Genomic DNA, 23,958 nt, shown 5'->3' on the forward strand with positions numbered 1-23,958 from the left:
ACACACACACACACACACACACCGGCCAGTGATAAATAAACCAGGCGGCTCACATGCCTTATACATGGCCAGCCAGAGCTCGATCCCTGGCATCCCATATGGTCCCTTGAGCCCACCAGAGTGATCCCTGAGTGCAGAGCCAGGAGTAAGCCCTGAGTGGTCCTAAAACCAAAACCAAAACCAAAATAGTTCTATGTTCATGTTTCAAAAATGCCTTACCCTGGGCTGGAGCGATAGCACAGCGGGCTAGGACATTTGCCTTTCCCGCAGCTGACCTGGGTTTGATCCCCTGCATCCCATGTGGTTCCCAGAACATCACCAGGAGTAATTCCTGAGTGCAGAGTCAGGAGTAACTCCTGAGCATTTCCAGCGTGACCAAAATAAAAAGCAGCCTTATCCTTAGAGACTCACATGGAAATACTTAAGATGAAATAACATATGCAAGCTTTGCAAGGCAGAAGGAAAGTGGCAGGTAGAGTTATAGATATAACAGGGTTAGCTATTAGTAATTAATAAAGCTAGTGTGAATACTGTCTTCGGGAGTTCATGTTCTTTAATGACTATTTAGGGGCCAGAGAGACAGAACAGGAGTTAAGACGCTTACTTATCTCGCATGTGGCTCACTGCCAGTTCAAGCCCCAGCACTACATAAGGTTCCCTAAGCACCGCCAGGAGTGATGCCCAAGAACTGCCAGGACTGGCTCCAAATCCTTCCAAAATAATTTTTTCTGTGTACATATTAAAAATTCTCCACAATAAAGAAAAACCAAAAAAGTTCTTAAACTATAAGTTCAGTGAGCACTTTTCCTCATAACAATGATAGTGAAATCTGATCAAAGCTAAATTTCTTAAAAACCTTCAGTATCTTAAAATGCTCGTCGTGTTCCTGGAGTGAGTAGATACCATTGGACTACACTAGCATGCGACAGGGACAAATGGAGACATTACTGGCACCCTCTTGAGCAAATCGAAGATCAACAGAATGACAAGTGATACAAGTGATCTTGAAGTGCACATTACCTGGTGACTGCATACACTTTGTATAGCATAACAGAGCTTTCAGGAGGTGCAGGCAATTGGTATTTGCAAACAAGAGTATCACATTCCCAGGCGAAGATGGAGTTATCTTTAAAACAGCTGAGGATGGTATTACTTAATGGTAGAAAGAAAACCTTAAGAGAAAGAAAAAAGTTACTGTTTTAAAACAAAAGCAAGTGATAACCCTCTTTAGCCTTCAAATTATATGTGGTTAACTTTTCTATTTTTAATGTTTCTTAAGATGATTTCCCCCTCAAACCGTAGAAAAATACACTTATAATACATGAAAGGATAATCCTGGTACTTCACACACCGAGATAAACTGGAGAGAAACAGCAAATCCCTTTAAAGAGAGTATAAAAACTAGGCAGTTCATAAAGTAGTAAAAAGTGAAAGACAACTCATGTATATCAAATTTCTTTCTTTTTTTTTTTTTTTGGCTTTTTGGGTCATACCCGGCAATGCTCAGGGCTGACTCCTGGCTCTGCACTCAGGAATCACTCCTGGCGATGCTCAGGGTACCATATGGGGTGCTGGGAATCGAACCTGGGTTGACCGCTTTCAAGGCAAACACCCTACCCGCTATACTATCACTCCAGCTCCTCAAATCTCTTTTTTAAATACTGTACACACCATACTGATTGACACTCAGGCTATTTATAAACTTCGTATTACAACTACATGAAATAACATCCCTACTAAGTGTTATAAAAATGGTGAAAGTGGGGCTGGAGCGATAGCAGAGCGAGTAGGACTTTTGCCTTGCACGCGGCCGATCTGGGTTCAATTCCCAGCATCCTATATGATCCCCCAAGCACCACCGCCAGGAGTAATTCCTGAGTGCATGAGCCAGGAGTAACCCCTGTGCATCGCTGGGTGTGATCCAAAATGGAAAACAAACAGTGGAAGTATAAGGGTACTGTTATAGGGTACTGTTATATGCAGCAGCTGATAGGAAAACCTGGTCAAAGACACTGTGAAGCAGATCCTATTCCTAAAGAGTCAACTACGGCCAGCAGAGAGAGCTCAATGGGCAGCAGCACGTGCTTATGCCTCGGGGGTCCAAGTCGTGCTAGGACGCGGCCCCAGAGCAGATAAACCAAGTTTGAACCTGTCGATCTACTCCTAGAGTCAATCCTTTGGAAACAACCATGTGCTTTCAGACAAATTATATATACTTATTTATTCAATAGTAAATGTTATAAAGATAGATAAAATAACTTTTATAAGCATTGCTCATCAGAGCACAAAGGTTGAAAACAAATGCACAATCACTTTTCCTCAGTTCTGAATTCACTGCCGATTTGACAGCAAAGTTTAAAATATCCTACTCTCCTAACTGAGTGTTTCTGTTACATACAAACTAAATAATGCTTATGTGTGTTGGGGTGGGGAGGGGGTGTGGGTGTGTGTGTGGGCAGGGTACACAGCCCAAACATGGTGCTCAGGGCTTACTGCACTCAGGGATTGCTCACGGCAAGCTCGGGACCATTTGGGGAGCTGGTGATCGCACCTGGGTCAGCCTCATGCAAGGCACGCGCCCACCCATTATACTAGCGCCTGGCCCCCAGCAAGGCTTACTTTGATAATATAAAGATTTCATTAAAAGAGATCTGCATGGACTGGGGAGACAGCTCAAAGGGCTGGATCACATGCTTTGCATGTGGGGGCTCCATCTTATCCCAGCACCACGTGGTCCCCGGAGCAGCACAGGTGACACAAGTCAGTGCTACGAGGGACCCTGAGCACTGCCAGGTCTGCCCCAAACTTAAATGGCCAACACTTCCTCACGAGGTTTTCCACAGCCTCGGTACAATTTCCTACCATCAGTGTGAAAGATGGAGAGAGGAAGGAAGGGATGGACGGGAAGGAAAGCGGGAGAGACCATGCTCCAAGGACAATATATCTCTGTTCATCTCCTCACAATAAATCCCATCGCGTGCCCACTGCACAGAGCTTGAATGCCAGTTACATCCCTACTTGCTTCCCACCTAGGAGGGCCTTCTGTATTTTGCCTGATTGTTAACACCTTGTATTTGAACGTATTTGTCTTTGTTTCTAGGGCGGTACAAACTTAATTGTTTGCTTGTAATTATTGCTAAAAATATATTGACAAGTTTACTTAAAAAATTGTTTTAAATGGAATCACTGTGAGATACACAGTTACAAAGTTGTTCACGTTTCACAGCCATACAATGTTCCAATACCTGTCAATTCACTGGTGCACATTTTCCACCACCAATGTCCCCAGTTTCCATCCACCTTCCCCCGCCGCCCCATCCCCAAAGTCTGCCTCTGCACAGACAACACTTCCACAGATGACACTCTCTCTCTCTCTCTCTCTCTCTCTCTCTCTCTCTCTCTCTCTCTCTCTCTCTCTCTCTCTCTCTCTCTCTCTCTCATTTCCTTTTAGGCACCGTGGTTTGCAATACTGAGCTTAATTGTTTTTACTGTTAAAAAATATGACTGTGTGGAAACTGCCCTCCCCTGCTAGCCGTTGCCCCCAACGTGCCACCTATCTAACTTCTCAAAACAAGTGTGTGGACCCCAGGGGCTAGCGATGCCCACCCCACCCCCTGAATCCCGCCCCCTCACCTAAAGGGAAGCTCCGCCTCCAAGCATCTCACCGGAAACTTCCCTCCCCTGCCAGCCGTCATCCCCAACGCGCCAATCTAACTTCTCAAACCAGGTGGGTGGACCCCCAGTGTCGCACCCAGATCTACCCCTCAAGGCATACCTTTCAAATGTCTCACTACAAAACCTCAGGAAAGCTATTGTGTGAAGTTGCTTCATCTAGACCCTACATTTGAGGTATTAGTTAACCCAGGCCTCACATTTCTTGACCTATCCATAATCCATGGTAACACACAAAGACAGCCCCGCTGCAGGGTCCAAAACATACAACACACAGGAAAAAAATTACAAAATACAAAGGTCACAATGGTAAAACAATGCAGAAACTCACTGAGCTTAGTGAGTGAAGTCGCTAGCTCAGATGAATCAAACTGTAATAATGAACTATATGACCTCTTGGATGAGAAATTTAGAATGAAACTTTTAAGGATGTACAAAGAGCTCGAAGAAGCAATGGAATGCACTGCTGATAAAATACAAGAGGACATGAGAGCAGCAGTGAGGAAAAGGCAAACACAAATACAAGCAGAAATGACAGACCAAAAAAAACTTGGTAGGGAAAATGAAAAACGCAGTGGAAGGCCTCAGCAGCAGAGTAACAGCTGCTGAGGACAGAGTCAGTGAGCTCCAAGACCAGGTGCAGAGAATCTCCAGACAACAGCAGAAAATGGAAAGGAGCCTCAAAATAAACCAACAGATGTCAAGAGAAAATTGGGATGAAGCCAAGAGGAATAACATAGGAATCATTGGAGTCCCAGAGGGACAGGAAGAAATCCTGGACAGGAAGAAGGAACTGTCAAAGACTTAATTGCTGAAATGTTCCCAGAGCAAAGAGCACAAGTACGCTGATTCAGGAGGCCCGAAGGGTACCAGCTGAAACAAATCCAAATAAAAATACTCCTAAGACACATCCTTATCAGAATGACGAAAACCACAGACAGAGATAAAATTCTGAAAGCAGCAAGATCACAGACAGAAACCACTTAAAAAGGAGCATCCTTAAGATCAGAGCAGACTTCCTCACTTGTGGAATATAAAATAACATAATATGAGAGTAACACCTAAAGAGAGTAGCGAAAAGGACCAGGAGGATTGTTCTGCAGCTTGGAAGCCCGACTCATGTGGTGGGGGGAAAAGACAGTTGTGATGAAGAAGGGACCACTAAGTCAATGACGGTTGGAGAGACCGCTTGGGATGGGAGATGTGTGCTGAAAGTAGACTAAGGTAGATACATGATGGCCCCTCAGTATCTGTACTGCAAACCACGATGCCCCAAAGTAGAGAAAGAGAGTAAGAAGGAAGATACCTGTCATGGAGGCAGGGGGTAGGATGAGATGTGGGTGGCGGGAGGGATACTCGGAACATTGGTGGTGGAAAATGTGCACTGGTGAAGGGATGGGTGTTCCATCATTGTATGACTGAAACTCAATCATGAAAGCTTTGTAACTGTACCTCATGGAGATTCAATACAAATAACCAAAAAAAAAAAAAAAGATTTACAGCAGACTTATCTGATGAAAACCTCAGGGCCTGAAGACAGTGGTGGGATAATAGTGAAAAAAACTCAATGAAATAAATGCCTCAACTAGAATACTTTATCCAGCTAGTCGCTGCTTCATATCAGAAGGAAAAACACAGAGCTTCATAGACAAACAACTCAAGAACTTCATGGGCTCAAAACCATGGTTAAGAGAACAACTAACTGGGTGACTTTAAGACAAGGCCCTTAAATACACCAAACTTTGGAAGAAAGATGAGACTAAACTTCACAACGATAATTTCTCTCCATGTCAATGGGCTAACTGCACCAATTAAAAGACACAGAGTGACAGGATGGATCTGAAAATTGAACCCAACATTCTGCTGCCTGCAAGAAACACATCTGAACAGTCAGAACAAACACAGACTCAAAGTGAAAGGATGGAAGACAAGCAAACAAGTCCTTCAGAAAGAGACAGTGAAGGCCATTTCTTAATGATCAAGGGATCTGTACATCAGGAAGAACTCACACTCCTAATGTATATGCACCCAATGGGGGACCAGCAAACTACTTAAAACGACTCTGCTCATTTTAAGGGATACTGGAAACACTGGTGGTGGAAAATGCGCACTGGTGGGTGTTTGATCATCATATGACTGAAACTCAATCATGAAAGCTTTGTAACTGTATCTCACAGTGATTCAATAACAAAATTTTTAAAATTTTAATTCTTTAAATAAAATGATTTAATTTAATTATATATAATATACAACATAATATCTATATACATATATGTATATGAGACTGTCCTGTATTGGAAAGGGAGAAGCGGGGGACTCAGAGTACACGCCTTCTAGGAGTGGAAGCCTCGCACTGTGATCTCAGGTTCATCAGACACCCTCGTCATTTATTTCACTAGAGGCAGAGAGACCTGTTTTCTCTTGAAAGGATGAAGTGGCCAACACCTTGAGCACTGGCCAGAGAGTCTCGAGCACTTAGCCTCTGGCTAAGGCAGTTGTCAGAATACCGACTGTCAGAACAGAATCTGGCCAGGAGGGAAATGAGATTACTATGGCTTTTCTCCACGTCACAAACACGAGTCAGGCAGGTGACTGTAAAAGATACTTTAGTAGGGGTCAGAGTGATATTATAGCTGTTGCCTTGTACGTGGCTGACCCAAATTTGTTCCCGGCATTCAATATGGTCCCCCAGCCTGCACCTGCCAGGAATAATTCCTGAGCACAGAGCTAGGAGTAAGCCCTGAGCATCACTGGGTGTGGCCCCCAAACCAAAACAAACAAAACAGATACTTTCTGCAGGTTTTTTTTTTTTTTTTTTTTGGCTCTCACACCCGACAATGCTCAGGGGTTACTCCTGGCTCTGCACTCAGGAATTACTCCTGGCGGTGCTCAGGGGACCATATGGGATGCCGAGGACCAAAGTCGAGGGCCGGTCACGTGCAAGGCAAACGCCCTACCCACTGTACTATCACTCCGGCCCTGGTCTTTTTTGTTGTGTTTTGGGGCCACACCAGGTGGTGCTTAGTGACTGCTTGTGGGGTGGGGGCCATCTGGGGCTAGAATTGAACACAGGCCTCCTCGATGCTCCAGCCCTTTAAGCTAGATCCCTCCCCACTTCTGAAATATTGCATCTAATTTGTGTCCTATTAGTTATCTGCCCTAACATATACGTATAATACAAAGACAATTCTAGGAGAGACTAGGGGACAGAGAGAAGAGAGAGAGAGAGACAGAGACACAGAGACAGAGACAACAAGAGAGAGACAGAAAGAGAGGGGGGCAGGGAGAGAGAGAGAGAGAGAGAGAAAGAGAGAGAGAGAGAGCACGCTCAACAGGCTCAAAGACATCCTTTGCCTACAGAAGACCAGGGTTTGCTCCCTGGAATCCCATTTTCCCCCAAAATGGCTGGGAGTGAGTTCTGAGCACCACGGTGATATGGCTTCCAAATAAACAAACAAACAAACAAAAACAATTTCAACAGTTAATCCTATAATGTTCAGGGAAAAACATTAACACCATTTAACCATGTTTCCTAGAGTTAATTTTTTTTTTTAAGTCAGGGGTTTGTAAAGCATAGCTTGAATTATAACTGCGGCCACTGGTGCAAATATTTTTCTCACATACATCTGAAAGCAAATCTATTTTCAATAGCACGTAGTGCTAAAATAAGCCTAGACAGACATACAAAAGCACTATGAAGCACTATACTGCTTAACGAAAATAATAGACTCAGAATTAAGGTCAATAAAAAAAAAAAAAAGCTAGTTCAGGACAGAGAGACGGCTCAAAGGGCTGAAGGAAGGCCTGAAGATACGCTCCCTGGCACAGACCAGCCCAGTCACGGGGCAATGACTGTATCCCCGGGTGGTCTAAAGTCCCACTGGAGAAGTCCCTTTGAAAACGCTGATGGGGGCTGGTGTGGCAATACAGCGGGTGGGGCTTTGTCTTTTATGCAGCTGACTCAGGTTTGATCCCTGGCATCCATATGGTCCCCCAACCCCTGCCAAGAGTGATCCCTGAGTGCAGGCAGAGGCAAGAGTAAGACCTGAGCACAGCACAGCCCAGTTTGGCCAAAAACGAGAGAGAGGGAGAGAGAGACAGAGACAAGGACAAAGGGAGAGGGGGATAGGGATGGGAAAGAGAGAGTGGAGGGGAGAGAGAGGGAGAGAGAGAGCAAGAAAGAAAGAAAGGAAAGGAAAAAAGAAAGAAAAGAGAAAGAAAGGGGGCGGGGGGAAGGGAGGGACAGAGGGAGAGAGAAAGAAAAGAAAGGAGAGAGAGAGAAAGAGAAAGAAAATGCTAACTCAGTTACATCATACTGCCGATGCTCTAGCCCTACCCAGCACCACTTTGTCCTTGGCTCACTTTGTCAAGGACAGTCTCCCGCAGATCCGTCAACAGGCATTGTTAGGAAGATGCACAATATGAAGGTATAATAGGAAGAACTTGCCGTGAATATATTATAATCCACAATGAATGCATAAAACATTGTTTCAGAACCAATGTCAAAAGAAGTGAGTTAAATTTTCTTTTTTATAATTAGCAATATTTTTCCAGAAAAGTAATAATGTTTATTCCTACTGGGAGAAGCAAAAGCTTAAAAGTTAATGAGCATCAACTGCTATTTTAGGGGAAGAGCTGTGATGGATTATGGCCTACATGATTATTCATTACTAGATTTGTGATTTTAATTGCCAGGTTTTAATGATTATAAAATTGTTCCAAATGAATCATGTCATTATTTAGATAGCGCCGTCTCTTCACAACCATCAAAAGCAAAGGGAAAGCTTGAAAAACACTAACAAAATACACATTCTGAAGGGTTCAGTACAGGATGGGGCCGCAACTTTTCCTCACACAATATGAAAATCCTAGGCTTTCCGATTCGTTTTTTTGATCTTTATTCATTTAAGTTTTATTGTTGTTTCTATTTATTTATTTTATTTTGGGGGCCACACCCAGCAGTGCTCAGGACTCACTGCTGGCTCTGTGCTCAGGGATCTCTCCTGGTAGGATGCAGGGGACCAGGCGGGGTGCCAGGGCTTGAACCTGGATTGGCCGTGTGCAAGGCAAGCACCGTACCCGCTGTAGTAGCTCCCTGGACCCTTTCATTTATTTTTGAGAGGAACAGGAACTGTTTCCAAAGACTGAGGAGCTCACTGCAGACTTTGTGAAGCACATCAGGGAAGAGCAACGTAAGGACAAACGTACAATTCTGCAGAAATTTAATGAGCTCCCTGCTTCCCTCCACCCTGCCCCTTGCAGAGACTAAATATAAGCTCAGTCATAACCCTTCAGTAAATGTTTTCTGCTATCATCACAAACTTTCTCTACGATACGTACAACCGCAGCAACCAGAAATTCAGGATTTATTCCCAAGTCCCTGTCATTGTCTGTCACTGTCATCCCATTGCTCATCGATTTGTTCGAGCGGGCACCAGTAACGTCTCTCATTGTGAGACTTATTGTTATCTGTCTTTGGCATATCCAATACGCCACTATCAAACAAAATTTCCTACCTTTGAACTTCAACAAAAGATGAAGAAGTGAGGCCTTAAGAGACAGCATGGGGGCGCGTGCCTTGCACAATGCTGGCCCGGGTGCGACAACTGAGTTCCCAGGGCCCAGCACTGAACTGTCAGGCCCACTCGGCTGAGAATGACCGCTGCTACTGGCTCCCACGTGCCCTCAGCACTGCTTAGGAGCCCCCACTCCTGGATTTTTTTTGGGGGGTCACATCCGGCGATGCACAGGGGTCACTCCTGGCTCTGCACTCAGGAATTACCCCTGGTGGTGCTCAGAGGATCATTTGGGATGCTGGGAATCAAACCCGGGTCGGCCGTGTGTAAAGCAAATACCCTACCCGCTGTACTATCACTCCAGCCCCAATATTTCCTTTCTTTAGAAGGGGAGGGCCTGGAGAGGCATTCTGTAAGGCATTATGTCTTGCACGCAGCTGACTGGGGTTCAATCCCCAGCATCCCTTATGGTCCCCTGAGCCCACCAGGAGTGATTCCTGAAGACAGAGCCAGGAGTAACACCCGAGCATCTCTGGGTGTGGCCCAAAAACAAAAAGAAAAAAAAAGTTTGCCAGTAACTTATCAATATTTTGAAATATATTTATATGCATATTTCATACTATGCATGCTTTCCACAAATAAATGTATACTCCTATATCACTAACATCTGGAGCTCCTTGCTTTTCGATATTTTCTTTCTTGTCTCTTTGGGCCATATCCTATACTGGTCATACTCAGCTTGATGGGGTTGGTGTGGGGGGGTCAATTCTGGTGGTGCCTGGCACGGTATGGTGTCTGAGTCTGATACCCAGGCATACAAATCACGCACAATGGGCCTTTGAGCGATCTCCCTGAGTCTTAGAGGCCTGTTTTTAAAAAGTGAAATGTCTAAATGACTGGCAATGTTAGAACTGGCAACAATCTACTGCATACTAATTTTCATTTCATGATAAAAAGAACAGGGAGTTTTTGTGTCATTTCATAACTTTGTTTCCACCGAGGGTTCAATTCCCAGTGCTCTCTTTGGGATTTAAATTCAATTTAAGTATTAAAGCAATTAAAGAAGAAAGGAACGACTAAGACATTTGTCTGAAAGCCCTGGTGAATAAGCTGGCCACAACTTTTATCTTTTAATTATTAAAGGCAAACTAAAGAACTTCTGGATTTCCATGGAGACTACACAATAAATTTTGGGTTGACGTGCCATGCTAGCTGTTAATGTTAATAACCAAGAAATTAGCAGCAATACTGCACGCACAACATTACCTGAAGCAAAATAAATGCTCACATGGGAGACACACGCGCACATGAAAATAATATTTAGAAACTAAATGGGGAAAAAAATTGAGTCTTAAAAGCAAAAGAAATGGATTTTTTTAGAAAAGCTGATCTATGTACACAACGGAAACTAAATCATTTGTAAGAGGACGGGACCACTGACACAGGAAGCAACGTGGATGAATCTCAAAAGCGTTACATCAGAGCTTCCCAAACTCATATTATCTACCATTCCCTTTCAAAGGAGTGAATAAAACAACCCTCCACCCCAGGAATCTGCCTTCTTTGAGTGCACGAACAGAAAGCGCCCCCCCCTCCCCAACTGCATCTGTGGCTACCACCCCCTGGATTGTCTCAGTGCTCTCCACCCCTTCCGGCAGGGGTACAGTTCACTGTGAGGAAACACCAAGCTAAAGTAAAAACAAAAAATACCTTCCACACACCTTTACCGAGAGTATTCCGCCCGCACAGCAGAGCCTGGCAAGCTACCCGTGGTGTATTCAATATGCCAAAAACAGTAACAACAGGGCTGGAGCAATAGCACAGAGGGTAGGGCATTTGCCTTGCATGTGGCCGACCCGGGTTTGATTCCCAGCATTCTATATGGTTCCCTGAGCACCGCCAGGAGTAACCCCTGAGCATCACCAGGTATGACCCAAAAAATGAAGAAAAAATTGGGGGCTGGAGTGATAGCACAGCGGGTAGGGCGTTTGCCTTGCACGTGGCTGACCTGGGTTCGATTCCCAGCATCCCATATGGTCCCCTGAGCACCACCAGGGGTGAGTCCTGAGTGCAGAGCCAGGAGTGACCCCTGTGCATCGCCAGGTGTGACCCAAAAAGCAAAAAAAAAATAAAAGTGAAGAAAAATAAAACCACCAGTAACAAATCTCACGGTGAAGATGTTACTGGGGCCCACTCGAGCAAATCGACGAACAACAGGACGACAGTGCTACAGTGCTACCCCTTTCTGACTAGCTCTAGTCGTGTGATGTTTCAAAACAGAAAAAACTAATCTACGTGAGAATTCAAGGACTAGAGTGCAGGCACTGCATATGGGAGCTCAATCACATAGTCCCCAGGCACCTCTGAGTTTGGCCCAAAAGACAAAAACCAAACAACCGAAAGAACAAAAACCTAATCTGCAGTGAAAAAATATGGCAGGAGCATTTTCCTGGCAACAGAACTGGGGGAGTGTGGATAATGATCAGTCTTCACTGGTTACAAGATATACATATATATTTGTCAAAAACCTAACATATGAATACTTATAATTTGCTCTATTACATGGAATTTTTACCTGGAAAATACAGAATCCTCAAGTCATCTACTAAAGGCAGGGTTAACTATTTGTAGGAATTATACTGATACCTCCGATTTATAGTGAAAAACCAAACCAGGAAGATGAAAGCAAAGGGTAAACAGACAGATCCCAGAATATAGTACAGCTACATGTAAGTAAAGGATCGTATGGCATGATGCTATTTGTAAAGTGTAGAGAGGGTGGGAGTACACATACTCACCTGAAAATTTTTTGGAGAGGAAGAGGTGGAAGGTTTGGGGCCATACCCGGCCAGGCTTAAGGCTTACGCCAGGCTCTGTGCTCAGGGATTACTACTGGTAGTGCTCAGGGATTACTACTGGTAGTGCTCAGGGATTAGTACTGGTAGTGCTCAGGGGACCATACAGGGTGCCAGGGACTGAACTGGCAAGGCAAGCACCCTACCTGCTGTACTATCACTCCGGTCCTTCACTGAGAAATGTCACTGGGAAATTCTGTTTGTTTTCGCATCACACCGACTACGCTCCCTTAGGGGTAAGGCTGCAGACAGCGAAGCGCCTTAACTCCTGTACTACCCTCCAGCCCCAGTGCTGGGTAATTCTTACAACAGTCTTATATGTTTGAAAATTTTCAGAACAAAGGTGGAGGGGATAAAAACAAAGACTATCACCATGTGGGAAGTGAAATTACAGAGCCATCACAGTCACTTTTTTTAAAAAGCGCAGATGAGACTTATAGCCACAGGCAACGTCCTCCCTCCCAGAGACGCGTGACTTAGCCTGCTGCTGAGTTATGAGAACACAGTCCTGGGGGAACCGTGTGAATCACTGCTCTTGCATTACCTATAAATCCTGCTGACCAAAAAACCAGCCGAGGGGTACGGGAGACAGGATGTGGAAGCCAGAGTGTTAGTACTCTGGGGAGGAGCTTGCCTTGCACGACGCCCACCTGGCTCCGATCCCCAGCATCCCGTATGATCCCCTCAGTAGCTCCAGGAGGGACCCCTGAGCTCAGAGACGGGAGTCAGCTGGGAGCCCTCCGGGCGTGACCCCAAAGCAAAGCAAACCAAAACAAGACGGGATGGGCCCCTCACTGACCTTCTGTATGCCCACAGACTGGAGGATATTCAGTTTCCGCTTTCTCTGAAAGGTGTCCAAGTCCCAGAGCTGGGCCGTGTCGGAGGAAGTGGTGATGGCGTAGCGCCCCGAGGCGTGCACGGAGATGGAGAAAACTGAGGACTCATGCCCTCGCATCCAGCTAACCAGCTCCTTCGTGACTGGAAGAAGGAAGACCGTTACTCTAGTGTAACACCGTCGGTGTTTGCCCAAGAAGTGAGTCAACTGATGGTAATACCATAAGCATCTTTGAGAACTGAAAGCTGGAGCCAGAGCGATAGTACAGCAGGTAGGGCGTTTGCTTTGCAGGGGGCCTCCCCTGGCACCCCATAAGGTCCCCTCTGTGTATCGCCAGGAGTGATTCCTGAATGCAGAGCCAGGAGGAACCCCTGAGCATTGCCGGGTATGACCCTCAAACAAAACAAAACAAAACGGTTTTTAAATTAAAATATTAAAAATAATAATAAATGGAAGCCCAGCTAATTGAACAAGTGCACTCTGGGACATGCTAGTGATGTCTGTCATCAAGGTCTGAGGAGAGGAGGTCAAGGGCATGGCTCAGAGCCGTGCTTGTGAGAAACGGTTCCCTGGCCAAGCCCAGCGAAGCAGGTCTGTTTCTTAGGAAATGAGTGCAGTGATGACACCTGATAATATTGGAAAGGGGAAAGGGAATGGGCGAGAAGACCAGTTTGCTGGTTACTGGAATAAGCCAGGCAGGAGACACAGAGCTTCTTATCTTTAAGCTAAGAAAGAGACAACAGAGGAAGGAACAAATTCAAACGCTACGTTGAAGGAAAACCAGAAGACTTAATATACAAAACACGTTGCAATAAAAGAAGAGTTAAGACCCGAGTGGTTCGAGGAAAGGTATCATGGTGATGAGATTTGTGTTGGAATATCGAATGCCTGTAACAAATCATCATGAACAACTTTGTAAACCACAGTTTATATAAAGTGTGAGGAGAAAATTGAAAAATATTATTTAGTTAAAAAAAAATAGAAAAGAAAGCTCCGGCAGTTGTAATTTAGCTGGTAAAAAGATGGTGCCCCTATCGAACCAAAAACAAAAAATGAGTTAGAGAGAGAGTGCAGTGCAGGGATTAAGGTACTTCTCTTCCATGCAGTCGACCTGGGTTTGATCCCCAGCACTGCATACAGTCCCCGGAGTGCCACCAGGAGTGATGTCTGAGCAGAGCCAGAAGTAAGCTCTGAGTATATCAGGCTGTACAACAAAACAAACAGAAAACCCAACAACAACAACAAAACCAAAAACATATGAGGAGAAACTGATTCAACATGTAGGAAGAAATCATGCATTTGATTTTTAAGAATAATTCTGAGGTGCACAGAATGTGTTCGTGTATCTCAAACAGATAAAATCAAGTGGCAGGGGAAAATATTCAAAATGGTCGTATTTACAACAGTAGTAAAATTTTATTTATTTATTTATTTATTTTGCTTTTTGGGTGACACCTGGAGATGCACAAGGGTAACTCCTGGCTCTGCACTCAGGAATTACTCCTGGCGGTGCTCAGAGGACCATACGGGATCCTGGGAATTGAACCCGGGTCAGCTGTGTGCAAGGAAAACGCCCTACCTGCTGTGATATGGCTCCAGCCCCCACAGTAGTAAAATTTTAAATACTTTTTATTTCCTCTTCACTTTTTCTTCTGGGAGGGGTGTTGGGGGAGGGGATTTGGGATACACCCGACAGTGCTCAGAACTGACTCCTGGGTCTATATTCAGGACACGTGCCTGGTGCTGCTGAGACCACACTCCGTGCCAGCGACCACAGCTAAGTCGGGCGCTGCCCCTGTACCATCTCTTAAACCCCGAGACTTTGGGGTTTGAGGACTTTTCAGATGGCAGTGTGTGCGAAGCCAAACACTGGAAGTAGTTTAAAGTTCATCCATAGGCAATCGGTTAAATGACTGCTTGTAATGCAAGACTGAAAGACAGAATATTATACTAATCTCACTTATTCACTTACCTGAGGGAGTAGGTTCTGCGCCATCCTGGCAGTGCTATATGGCTCCTCCAGGCTTGGTGCTCAGGGGCCCGGATGGTGCCGGGCCGAGCTCGGGCCTCCTGCATGGACAGTTTGCACCCTGCTTGTGGACGTCTCTCTCCCTGGCCCGTGTGTTCATTTTTAAACGTGTTATAGAGTTTTTTTTACTATGATAAGAAAACGATCCATGAACCAATCCAGGGGGTCAGATACTTTCCAGAAAATGAAGTATACACAAAGAAGGCAGGCTGGAAACTTGGTCCCTCTGATAAATAGACGATACTGAGGAGGACTTCTTACCTGTATCAAAACACTTGACAGAATAATCAGCCAATGCCACCAGGAATTCAGACTTTCGATGAAGATTAAAGGCCAGGGCTGTGCAAGCTTGGGCTGTTCGCTGGACAAGATTAAACCTACCAATAAGAGATCACTACATTAATAACAGGAATCCTCCCAATAGTCATAGATTTTACCCTGGCAATAAAGGAAACAACCCCAAAACAATGAGCCAAACCCAGCATACCATTTGCCATGCAACAGAGTTGAGTTTATTTACATAGAATGAAACCTACCAGGAGCCTTTTTTTTTTTTTTGCTTTTTGGGGTCATACCCAGTGATGTTCAGTGGTTATTCCTGGTTCTGCACTCAGGAATTAGTTCTGGTAGGGCTGGGGGGATGGGGAGAGCATATGAGATACCGTGGATTAAACCCGGGTCAGCAGTGTGCAAGTCAAGAACCCTACCGGCTGTACTATCACTCTGGCCCCCGTGCCCTAAGCTTTTAAGCAGAGCAGAGTCATACTGTTTCAAACACACTGAAATTACGGAAACTCAGAGGGCTGGAGCGATACTACAGCAGGTAGGGCACTTGCCTTGCATGTGGCCGACCTGGGTTCAAACCCTGGCGCTTTCCCTGAGCATGGCCATGCGTGATTCCTGAATGCAGCGCCAGGAGTCACCCCTGAACATGGCTGGTGTAGCCCCCTACTGCCTCCCCCCACCACAGAAAGAAACAGAACTTAGGCTGTGAGCATGATTTTGCAATTTTCTAAGAAGCACCTTGGGAGAGTGAGAGGGGGGGCGGGGAAGACGAGTCACACACCCTGCATGCAGCCAACCCTGGTTCTATCCCAGCACCATGTGGTCTCCCCGACCCCAGGAGCAGCAACGGAGGCTGCCAACACCGCCAGGCGTGTGCCGGAAGCCACCCGCCGAGTAGCATTGGGGGTGGGGATGGCTGGGGGAGAGCAGGGACGGTCGGGGTAGTCCCCGGCACTGCAGGACCCTAACAGTGCAGCATCCTCCGGCCCTCACAGGCCTCCTGGGGGCTGGGTGGGGGGGTGGGAACTACACAGCTGGTGCTCGGGAGGCCACCTCCCCCCTGTCCTTCCTCCTCCTCTGCTCAGACCAGCATGCAATGCACTTGGACCAGTGGTTCAGGAGCTGGGGGAGACCAGGGGGTGGGGGCGTCTGCTCCCTCCTCCTCCTCCCTCTCTTCTTCCTCGCCCTTTATCCTCCATCTCCCTGGCCCCAACTATTCACAATCTTGACCCCTGTGAAGAGAACAGACTGGTCTTTGTCTTGACAATACCCTTCTGGGGCGGATACTTGCACGGCTGGCCCAGGTTACCATGCTGGGTTAGAGCCCCACAGAAGACACAGTGTTCCTTTCACCGCACCTCACCCCGCGGGGCACACACATTCTTCCTTGCCTCCCCAGTGGCTGTATTCACTCTCACCGCTTGATTCAAGTGGGCCTTGCCAGGCCCCCTCCCAATAAAATTACTCCTTTTCCTGTGCTAATTAAGTATTTTTCCAAGGAGGTACTTCTGTTCCCATGTAAATATCCATGCTCCTTAAGCTATTTGCTGATTGTAGCATGAATCGAGGATTCATTTCTGCTTTATCAAAAGGGTTATGACTCATTGTGGTCATTATTTACTGTAACAGTCAAATCGTTTCCACGAGGGCTGGGGGGAGCTGCTTCAACTGACATACCTGAATTTTTTGTTTGTTCTTGGGCCACACCCAGTGGTGCGTAGGTCTTACTCCCGGCTCTGCATTCAGGGTTACTCCTGATGGTACTTGGGGAATCATATAGAATGTTGGGGATCAAACCTGGGTCGGCCACATGCAAGGCAAACACCCCACCTGCTGTGCTATCTCTCTGACCCCTTCTCCCATCACTGCAGTCATCAAATTCTTATTTCTGGCTATGAAATGTTCCAGGCCTTTCTTGCTCACTCACTCCTTTCCTCCTGAAGCTCACCATTTCTGCAAGAATCCCTGATTTGTTGGGGCAGAGAGGAATTCAGAAAGACAACAACTGGGGTACAGAGAGACAGTCCAGTATGTGCCTTGCATTCGGTCGACCCAGGTTCCGTCTCTAGTAGCACACGTGCATCCCTGAGCACAGGTATAGGTAAGCCATGTGCATTGCCAGCTGTGCCTCCCCCCATCAAAAAAAAAAAAAAAAAAAAAACTGGAGCAAACAGAAAACAAAAACTGGCCATTCATATTGTTGCTAGGACATTGTTTCTCCCAGGTCCTATACCTGTTTGATTTTATGCCCATTCGTCTATTTCTTTATCCCAAACCAGGAGTTCTCACTGGAAATAGACAATTCCAGCCCAGTACCAGAGTTCAATCTTTCTTGCTGTTTGTAACTCTCCTTTCCAACAGGGAGAAGCCGGCCCATGCTACCCTCAGTGTATTTACTTAATGGATCAACCCCACTATGACCCCATCTTTCCCATGACAACCTCCTCTCCCATGCAGATACCAGCTGACTTCCAGGCTGGCCAACAGAGTTCCCTGAGCACCCCCCTCCCACCCCCTGCACGACGGCTCCCCTGATCAGACCCACTTAACTAACTGCCTTTGGCCTACATTGCTCAGCCAAGGAAGAGGAGGGGAAAGGGAAGAGAGAACAACAGATAGTATATGTGACAGTACTGGACAAAGGGAAATGGGTTCGTTTGAAACTGCCAAAAGAAGTTCTGGCTATGAAGTGGCAAGTTAGCAATGCATTAATATTTAAAGGAAAGCAAGTTATTACAGGGCTAAATCAACCCTGAGCTTAAATTCTCTTTAAATTTTAATTCAGGTTAGTTTTCAAAAACATATAACCATATTATTTTGGGAGCCGGTGGTGCTCAGGGCTAACTCCTGGCCCTATGCTTAGGGCTGACTCCTGGCCCTATGCTCAGGGATCATTCCTACTGGTGCATGGGGAAGCCACAGAAGGTGGCAAGGATTTAAATCGGAGTCAGCCACATGAAGGAAAGTGCTTTAACCCCTGTGCTCTCTCTCTCTCTCCTGCCCCTAACCATGTCTTTCTATCCTTTCCAGTTGGTTTATTTATTTTGGCCAACCAGGCTGGTGATTTGATGCTAGGACTGAGGATGCAATGCCAGGGATTATGTGGGTACCCTGCAAGGCTTGGGTACCTCCGGGACAATACTCGGCGACAATCAGGAGGCCATGTGGGGACAGGGATTAAACCTGGGGAGGGAGCTTGCTGGGCACAGGTCCCAACAACTAGACTATCTCCTAGTCCCTCCAATTGCATGGGGAGTTGGGGGGAATATTTTGTTTTTGTTTTGCTTTTGGGGTCACAGTCAGTGATGCTCAGGGCTTACTCCTGGTTCTGAACTCAGGAATTACTCCCGGCGGTGCTCCGGGGAACCTATGGGATGCTGGAAATTGAACCTGGGCTGGCCATGCAAGGCAAATGCCCTCCCTGCTGTACTCTCACTCCAGCTCCAAGTTGTTTTTTTTTTAAAAAAATCAAATTGTTCATTTGCCACTGGTTTCAAAGAGGGCCTCCTTCCTATTAGTGTTTTTTACAAGGCACCTGAAATAGAAGAAGAACTTAATAAATATTCCCGAGTGATTAACAAAGAGCAGGTATTAAGAAAGTAAGTGACTTAATCGCATAGTCAGTGACCATGTAAGTAACAGAAGTGCTCGCTTACCTGTTTCCATACAGGTCAAAAACATAGATATTGCCTTGATGGTCGCCAGCAATGAAACGATCTCCCGAGCTATCAAAAGCCACATTCAAAAATCTCAGAACTCTGGGAAGGTAATCAGTAGTGTTGTGAACAATGTTCACTATAATTCTGTCAAGAGAAAGACAAACGTTCAGAACACAAACTGCCTTGACGTTTCTGCCGCCCTCCCCTTCCCGCTCCTCCTGCCCCGAATCTTCCCTGGATCCCACCCTACAGTGACTTCCCGAAACAGCCCAGATTGCTCTTCACCGTCCGAGTAGCAACCGTTCATTCCTGGCTCTGCGCTTAGGAGCTGCTCTTGGTCAGTGCTCAGGGGACCATCTAGAGTGCTGGAGATTGAACTGGGGTTCGCCATATGCAAAACTCTCGCCTGTATGCCCTGCTTTCTTCCTGGCCTGTCCAGACATTTCCTCTTGGCAAGTTTCTAGCCGCTGACACCCCCACCCCACCCCCAGCCCGCCAAGTAGTTCCATGGCTATAAATTCCTTATATATCCACAGTATACGAGCAAATCATTGATCAACGGGGTGACAGTGACAGTGACTCAGAATGAAGCCAATTCCTTGTTTGTTTCAGCGTATCCAGCGGTGCTCAGGCATGAAGTCTGAAAGACTGAACCCGGGTCACTGCATGAAAAACAAATGCTCCAGCTGCTCTCTCTCTCTCTCTCTCTCTCTCTCTCTCTCTCTCTCTCTCTCGCCCCAAACCCATCTTTACTAAGATCCCTTCCCCTACTGTGATAGTCCTGAATAAAAGGCTTTGGTTTTTTTTTCCTGCCATAACAACTACCTGGCTGTTATAAAATGACATCCCGCCAAGTGGGAAGGAAGAAAATTTATGTATAAAAATGACAAGTAACATCAAAATGTTCCTAGTAACTAAACTCAAAACAGCTTTTTCTTTTATTTTTTTTTCTATGACACTAGATGCTCAGTTAACAAAATCACACGATCGTTGTTCAAAACAAGACACAAGATAGGCACTAATAAAACTGATTATAGTTCTGCCATCTATAAATCACAATAGCAATATTCTGCCATCAGGATTTTTCATAAAAATCACAACTATTTGGGGCCAGAGACGTAGTACAGAGGTTCAGGAGCTGGCTCTGCATGTAGCTGATCCTGGTTAGATCCCTAGGGGTCTAACAGATAATGTCCCTCAAGCACCACCAGAAGTGACCCCTGAGTATAGAGCCAGGAGAACGGCCAATGCATAGCTGAGTGTGACATAAGCCGCCGACAAAAACACTATAGCAGTCATCCAGTGTTCATCAATTTGCTCGAGCGGGCACCAGTAACATTTCCATTGTGAGACTTATTGTTACTGTGCGAATACGCCACGGGTAGCTTGCCAGGCTCTGCCATTCAGGCGGGATACTCTCGGTAACTTGCCGGGCTCTCTGAGAGGGACGGAGGAATCAAACCCGGGTTGGCGTGTGCAAGGCAAACGCCTTACTTGCTGTGCTATCACTCCAGTCCACAAAAATACAACAAAACAAAATCACAAATGTTTAAAATAGCAGCTTTGAGGAAGGGAGAAATGGTGTAAGGAGTGAGTTGCATGGCTTGTACCTGACTAACCTGGGCTTAATCCCAGGCTCTGTATTTTTCCCCTAAATCCTTGGGAGGGAATCCCTGAGCAATGAGCCAGGAGTAAATCCTGAGTACCACCAGGGGTGGCCCCCAAACCAAAAAGAAAAAAATCCATAAAACAACTGCCTCGGGAGGCTGGCGTGTATATTTTGCCTGCAGGAAGCTTGAGTTCAATCCTCAGAACTCTTGGACTCCCAAGAACAGCCAGAAGCAATCCCCGAGCACCAAAGGGTGGATCCCTCAAAGCAAAGCAAAACAAAGATACCTCTCAATAGCTCACAGACAGCTAGACAAGAGTTTCTTAGTCTTTAAAATAACAAAAGAATCAAATGTTAACTAAACTGGCAGAACACACTTGATACTTTTCCAGGGTCTTTGTAAGGCCCTCAGACAACCTTTCTGAGTGGGTATAATTTTCTTTATTTATTATTGCTTATCGTTATTTTTTTTCTTTTTGGGTCACACCGGGTGATGCACAGGGGTTCCTCCTGGCTCTTATTATTCCTGGCGGTGCTTGGGGGACCATATGGGGTGCTGGGTTCGCCCAGGTCAGCCGCGTGCAAGGCAAATGCCCTACCCACTGTGCTATCACTCCAGCTCCTATTGCTTATTGTTTATGGTGCTAGAGAAGGAACCCAGGATCTCACACATGTAGGGCTAGAGCCACATTCCCTGCCCACACACACAATTTTAGTTATAAACTGATCTAAAATCACTGGCTTAGGACATCGACTTCAACAAAGTCTGACTCCAGGGTTAGTGCTCCTCGCTTCTCTCAACACCTGAGCAGATATACATATGAGATATGCATATGAGCTTGAAGCACACAGCATTGGCATTTTTGTTTGTTTGTTTCGAAGCAACTAAAGGATCAGCAGAAAGGCACTAGTAGGTCAAAACAAGAACCCAAGTGGAGTCCAGAATCCTCAAGAATTAGGAACAATGAAGATGGTCAAATTCAGCAACTGGAACCTGTTGGTGCCACTTTGGGGCAAAGCCCTCCATTAAAGGCACACAGGGAGGGAAGGGCCAGTGTTAAGCGTCTAAGGTGCTTAACAGTGGTTATGGCGCTTGCCTTGCACTCTACTGACCTGGGTTTGATCCCCAGCACCCCATATGGTGTCTCAAGGGCTACCAGAAGTGATCCCCGAGTGCAAAGCCAGGAGTGAGCCCTGAGAACGTTCGGGTGTGCCCCCCAAACAAACAAACAAACAAAAAACAAGGTCATAAGGAGAGTGAGGCTAGCAGCTAACTGGAGACAAAAAAGAGAGGGAGAGAATAAAGATATGCATAACACGATTCTACAACAGTGTGTACATTTCATTCTACATTGGTCCACTAGCATCAGATGCCCCACGCCACACAGGAAACAGTTTCTACTGCCAAACTGCGGGCCAGGGTGATTATGATGTGTTTCCTTAATGTTAGATTCGCCAAACTGCAAACTGCAACAAATGTACCGCTTGGCCGAGGCATGAAGCCAAGGGGCCGGGCTCTGAGTAGCTCCTAAGCCTTCTCTCAATTCTGCCGAATCTACAACTGTCCTGAAAGAAACCAGAGTATCAAAACAAAACACGGCACGGAAACGCAGCTTCAGCAAGGCCCTGGAGGAGCCCGACCCGGGCCCTCCAAACACGCCTCCTCGCTGCGCTCCACGAAGTTTTGGGTGCGCTGCCGTCGGGCACACGGCCAGCCCTCAAGGCAGAGGAAGGATGCTCCGTGTCAGGGCGGGTAACCAACGGCCACACATTTGCAAGGGTTCGCTTGAGTTCTTAAACATGCTTACAAATACGTACAGAGCATTTACTACAGAGATGCTATGAAGCGCAAGGCAGAGAAGCCTAATTTCTCCTCGGGACAGCAGAGTAGATCTGGGGACAAGCCCCGACCCCCCTCCTGCTTGCTCCAGGCGCATTCGGACCAGACCCCCCACTCAGGTCTAGGACCTCTGCAGATGTGGCATCTGGGGCACCACGAGCCTTCCGCTGCCTACATCTGGAGGCCACGAAGCTCGGGGATCCCGAACCGTCAAAATCTGAGAGCACCCGTTTCCCTGCACTCCTCCCGGACCCGGATTCTAGACCACCCCCCTCCCCAAAAGCCCCTCCAGAGTCACGCCCGGTCCACACGGGGTCTCCCCAAGCCCTCCCGCCGCGGCCTTTACCCGTCCCGAGAGGCCGGGGACGGCTTGCGGTGCCATATCTTGCCGCTCTCCTTGTTGCCCAGCTCTGTGCTCTGCATGTCGGACGGCCGCGGGACCGCCGCGGGACCGGCGCGCAACCGCCCCGCCGCCTTCCCAGCAGCCAGCCGGCGCCGGGCCCGGGAAATTTGAGCGCCCTCCCCGCGGCACGGTCCTGCGGGCGGGACCAACCGGACTCCCGGCTTCCTGCTCCACCCAATGAGGGGACGGGTTCCCGCGCAAGCCCCGCCCATCCGCCCCTCCTCTCCTGCTCAATGGACTCGCCCAACTACCAGCGGAGGCCCCGCCCCCTCCGGGGGCCCGGGACCGAAACCTCCCGGGAATCGTAGTTTTCTGCAGGTGGAAGGGGGGAGGGGGGGGCGGAGGGGAAAGAGGGGGCCGGCGAGAATTAGTTTGCGAATTCCGCAGCTGGAGGCGCCCAGAAGGGGATTTTTGAATCCCAGGACTTAGAAGTTTCTCCTGGGTGGAAATGTATTTTCCCCGTCTAAGATGCTCTCTCTAAATGCAGAAAGAAATCGTGAAGACGTCTAATATAGAAACAAAATGTCAATGGATCGAAAATGGAAGAATTCCTTTTTATAGAATGGTTCGATGCCGTCATAATTATGTTTTCAGCTCTATAATCTAACGTGGGGCTCTAATACTACAGTATCTAGTCTACCTACCACGGACCAGAAAATCAATAATGTCAACACCCAGTTGTAGGGCCGGGGACTTAGCTCGGGAGTGAACTTACCTCGCATGGGACACCCTGGGTTCAATCCTTGCACCACAAAAAAGAAAAGAAAAGGAAATAAATCTGGAATCAGAGAGATAGTGCAAGAACTGAGGGGCTTGCACTGAATGCCCAGGACTCCTCTGGATTCCAGTCACTGAATGTGGTCCCCTAAGCAGAGAGAGGAATAAGCCCTGGGCATCTCAGGGTGTGCCCCTCACATACACAAAAGAAGAAAGAAAGGAGAGCCAGAGATGGTACAGCGGGTAAGGTACTTGCCTTGCCTGACCAACCTGCCAGGAATGATTCCTGAGTGTAGAGCCAGGACTAACCCCTGAGCATTGGGGGTGGGAGGGGAGGAGGAGGAAGAGGGGAAGAGAAAAGAAAGCAAAATTAAACATATTTTAGAGATTTCTTTTAAAAAAAATTAAAATCCACTCAGCACTTCTATAAATATCAAGCATTTCTCTAAGTGCTTAAGTCACATAGGGCCAGGAGGTAGCTCCACGGCAGAACATTTATCTTGCCTGTGTGTGGCCCTAGGTTCAATGCCCAGGGGAG

At 46.8% G+C, this 23,958-nt stretch overlaps 1 protein-coding gene across 3 annotated transcripts in view; it reads right to left on the bottom strand.

The window, feature by feature from the left end:
- Positions 1 to 22,845, bottom strand: part of TBC1D31 (TBC1 domain family member 31) — a 58,563-nt gene extending 35,718 nt beyond the window's left edge. For all 3 annotated transcript variants that reach the window (XM_055126945.1, XM_055126944.1, XM_055126943.1), the window contains exons 1-5: positions 22,647 to 22,845; positions 18,849 to 18,995; positions 15,169 to 15,284; positions 12,843 to 13,021; positions 1,021 to 1,172 (exon numbers count right to left, since the gene is read on the bottom strand). In XM_055126945.1, coding sequence (XP_054982920.1) covers positions 1,021 to 1,172; positions 12,843 to 13,021; positions 15,169 to 15,284; positions 18,849 to 18,995; positions 22,647 to 22,723 — 671 coding nt within the window. In that variant the 5' untranslated portion in view covers positions 22,724 to 22,845. The remainder of the gene's footprint in view (positions 1 to 1,020; positions 1,173 to 12,842; positions 13,022 to 15,168; positions 15,285 to 18,848; positions 18,996 to 22,646) is intronic.
- Positions 22,846 to 23,958: the final 1,113 nt, after the last annotated feature.

This window comes from Sorex araneus, chromosome 2, assembly GCF_027595985.1.
Source record: "Sorex araneus isolate mSorAra2 chromosome 2, mSorAra2.pri, whole genome shotgun sequence".
Taxonomy (NCBI): Eukaryota; Metazoa; Chordata; class Mammalia; order Eulipotyphla; family Soricidae; genus Sorex; species Sorex araneus.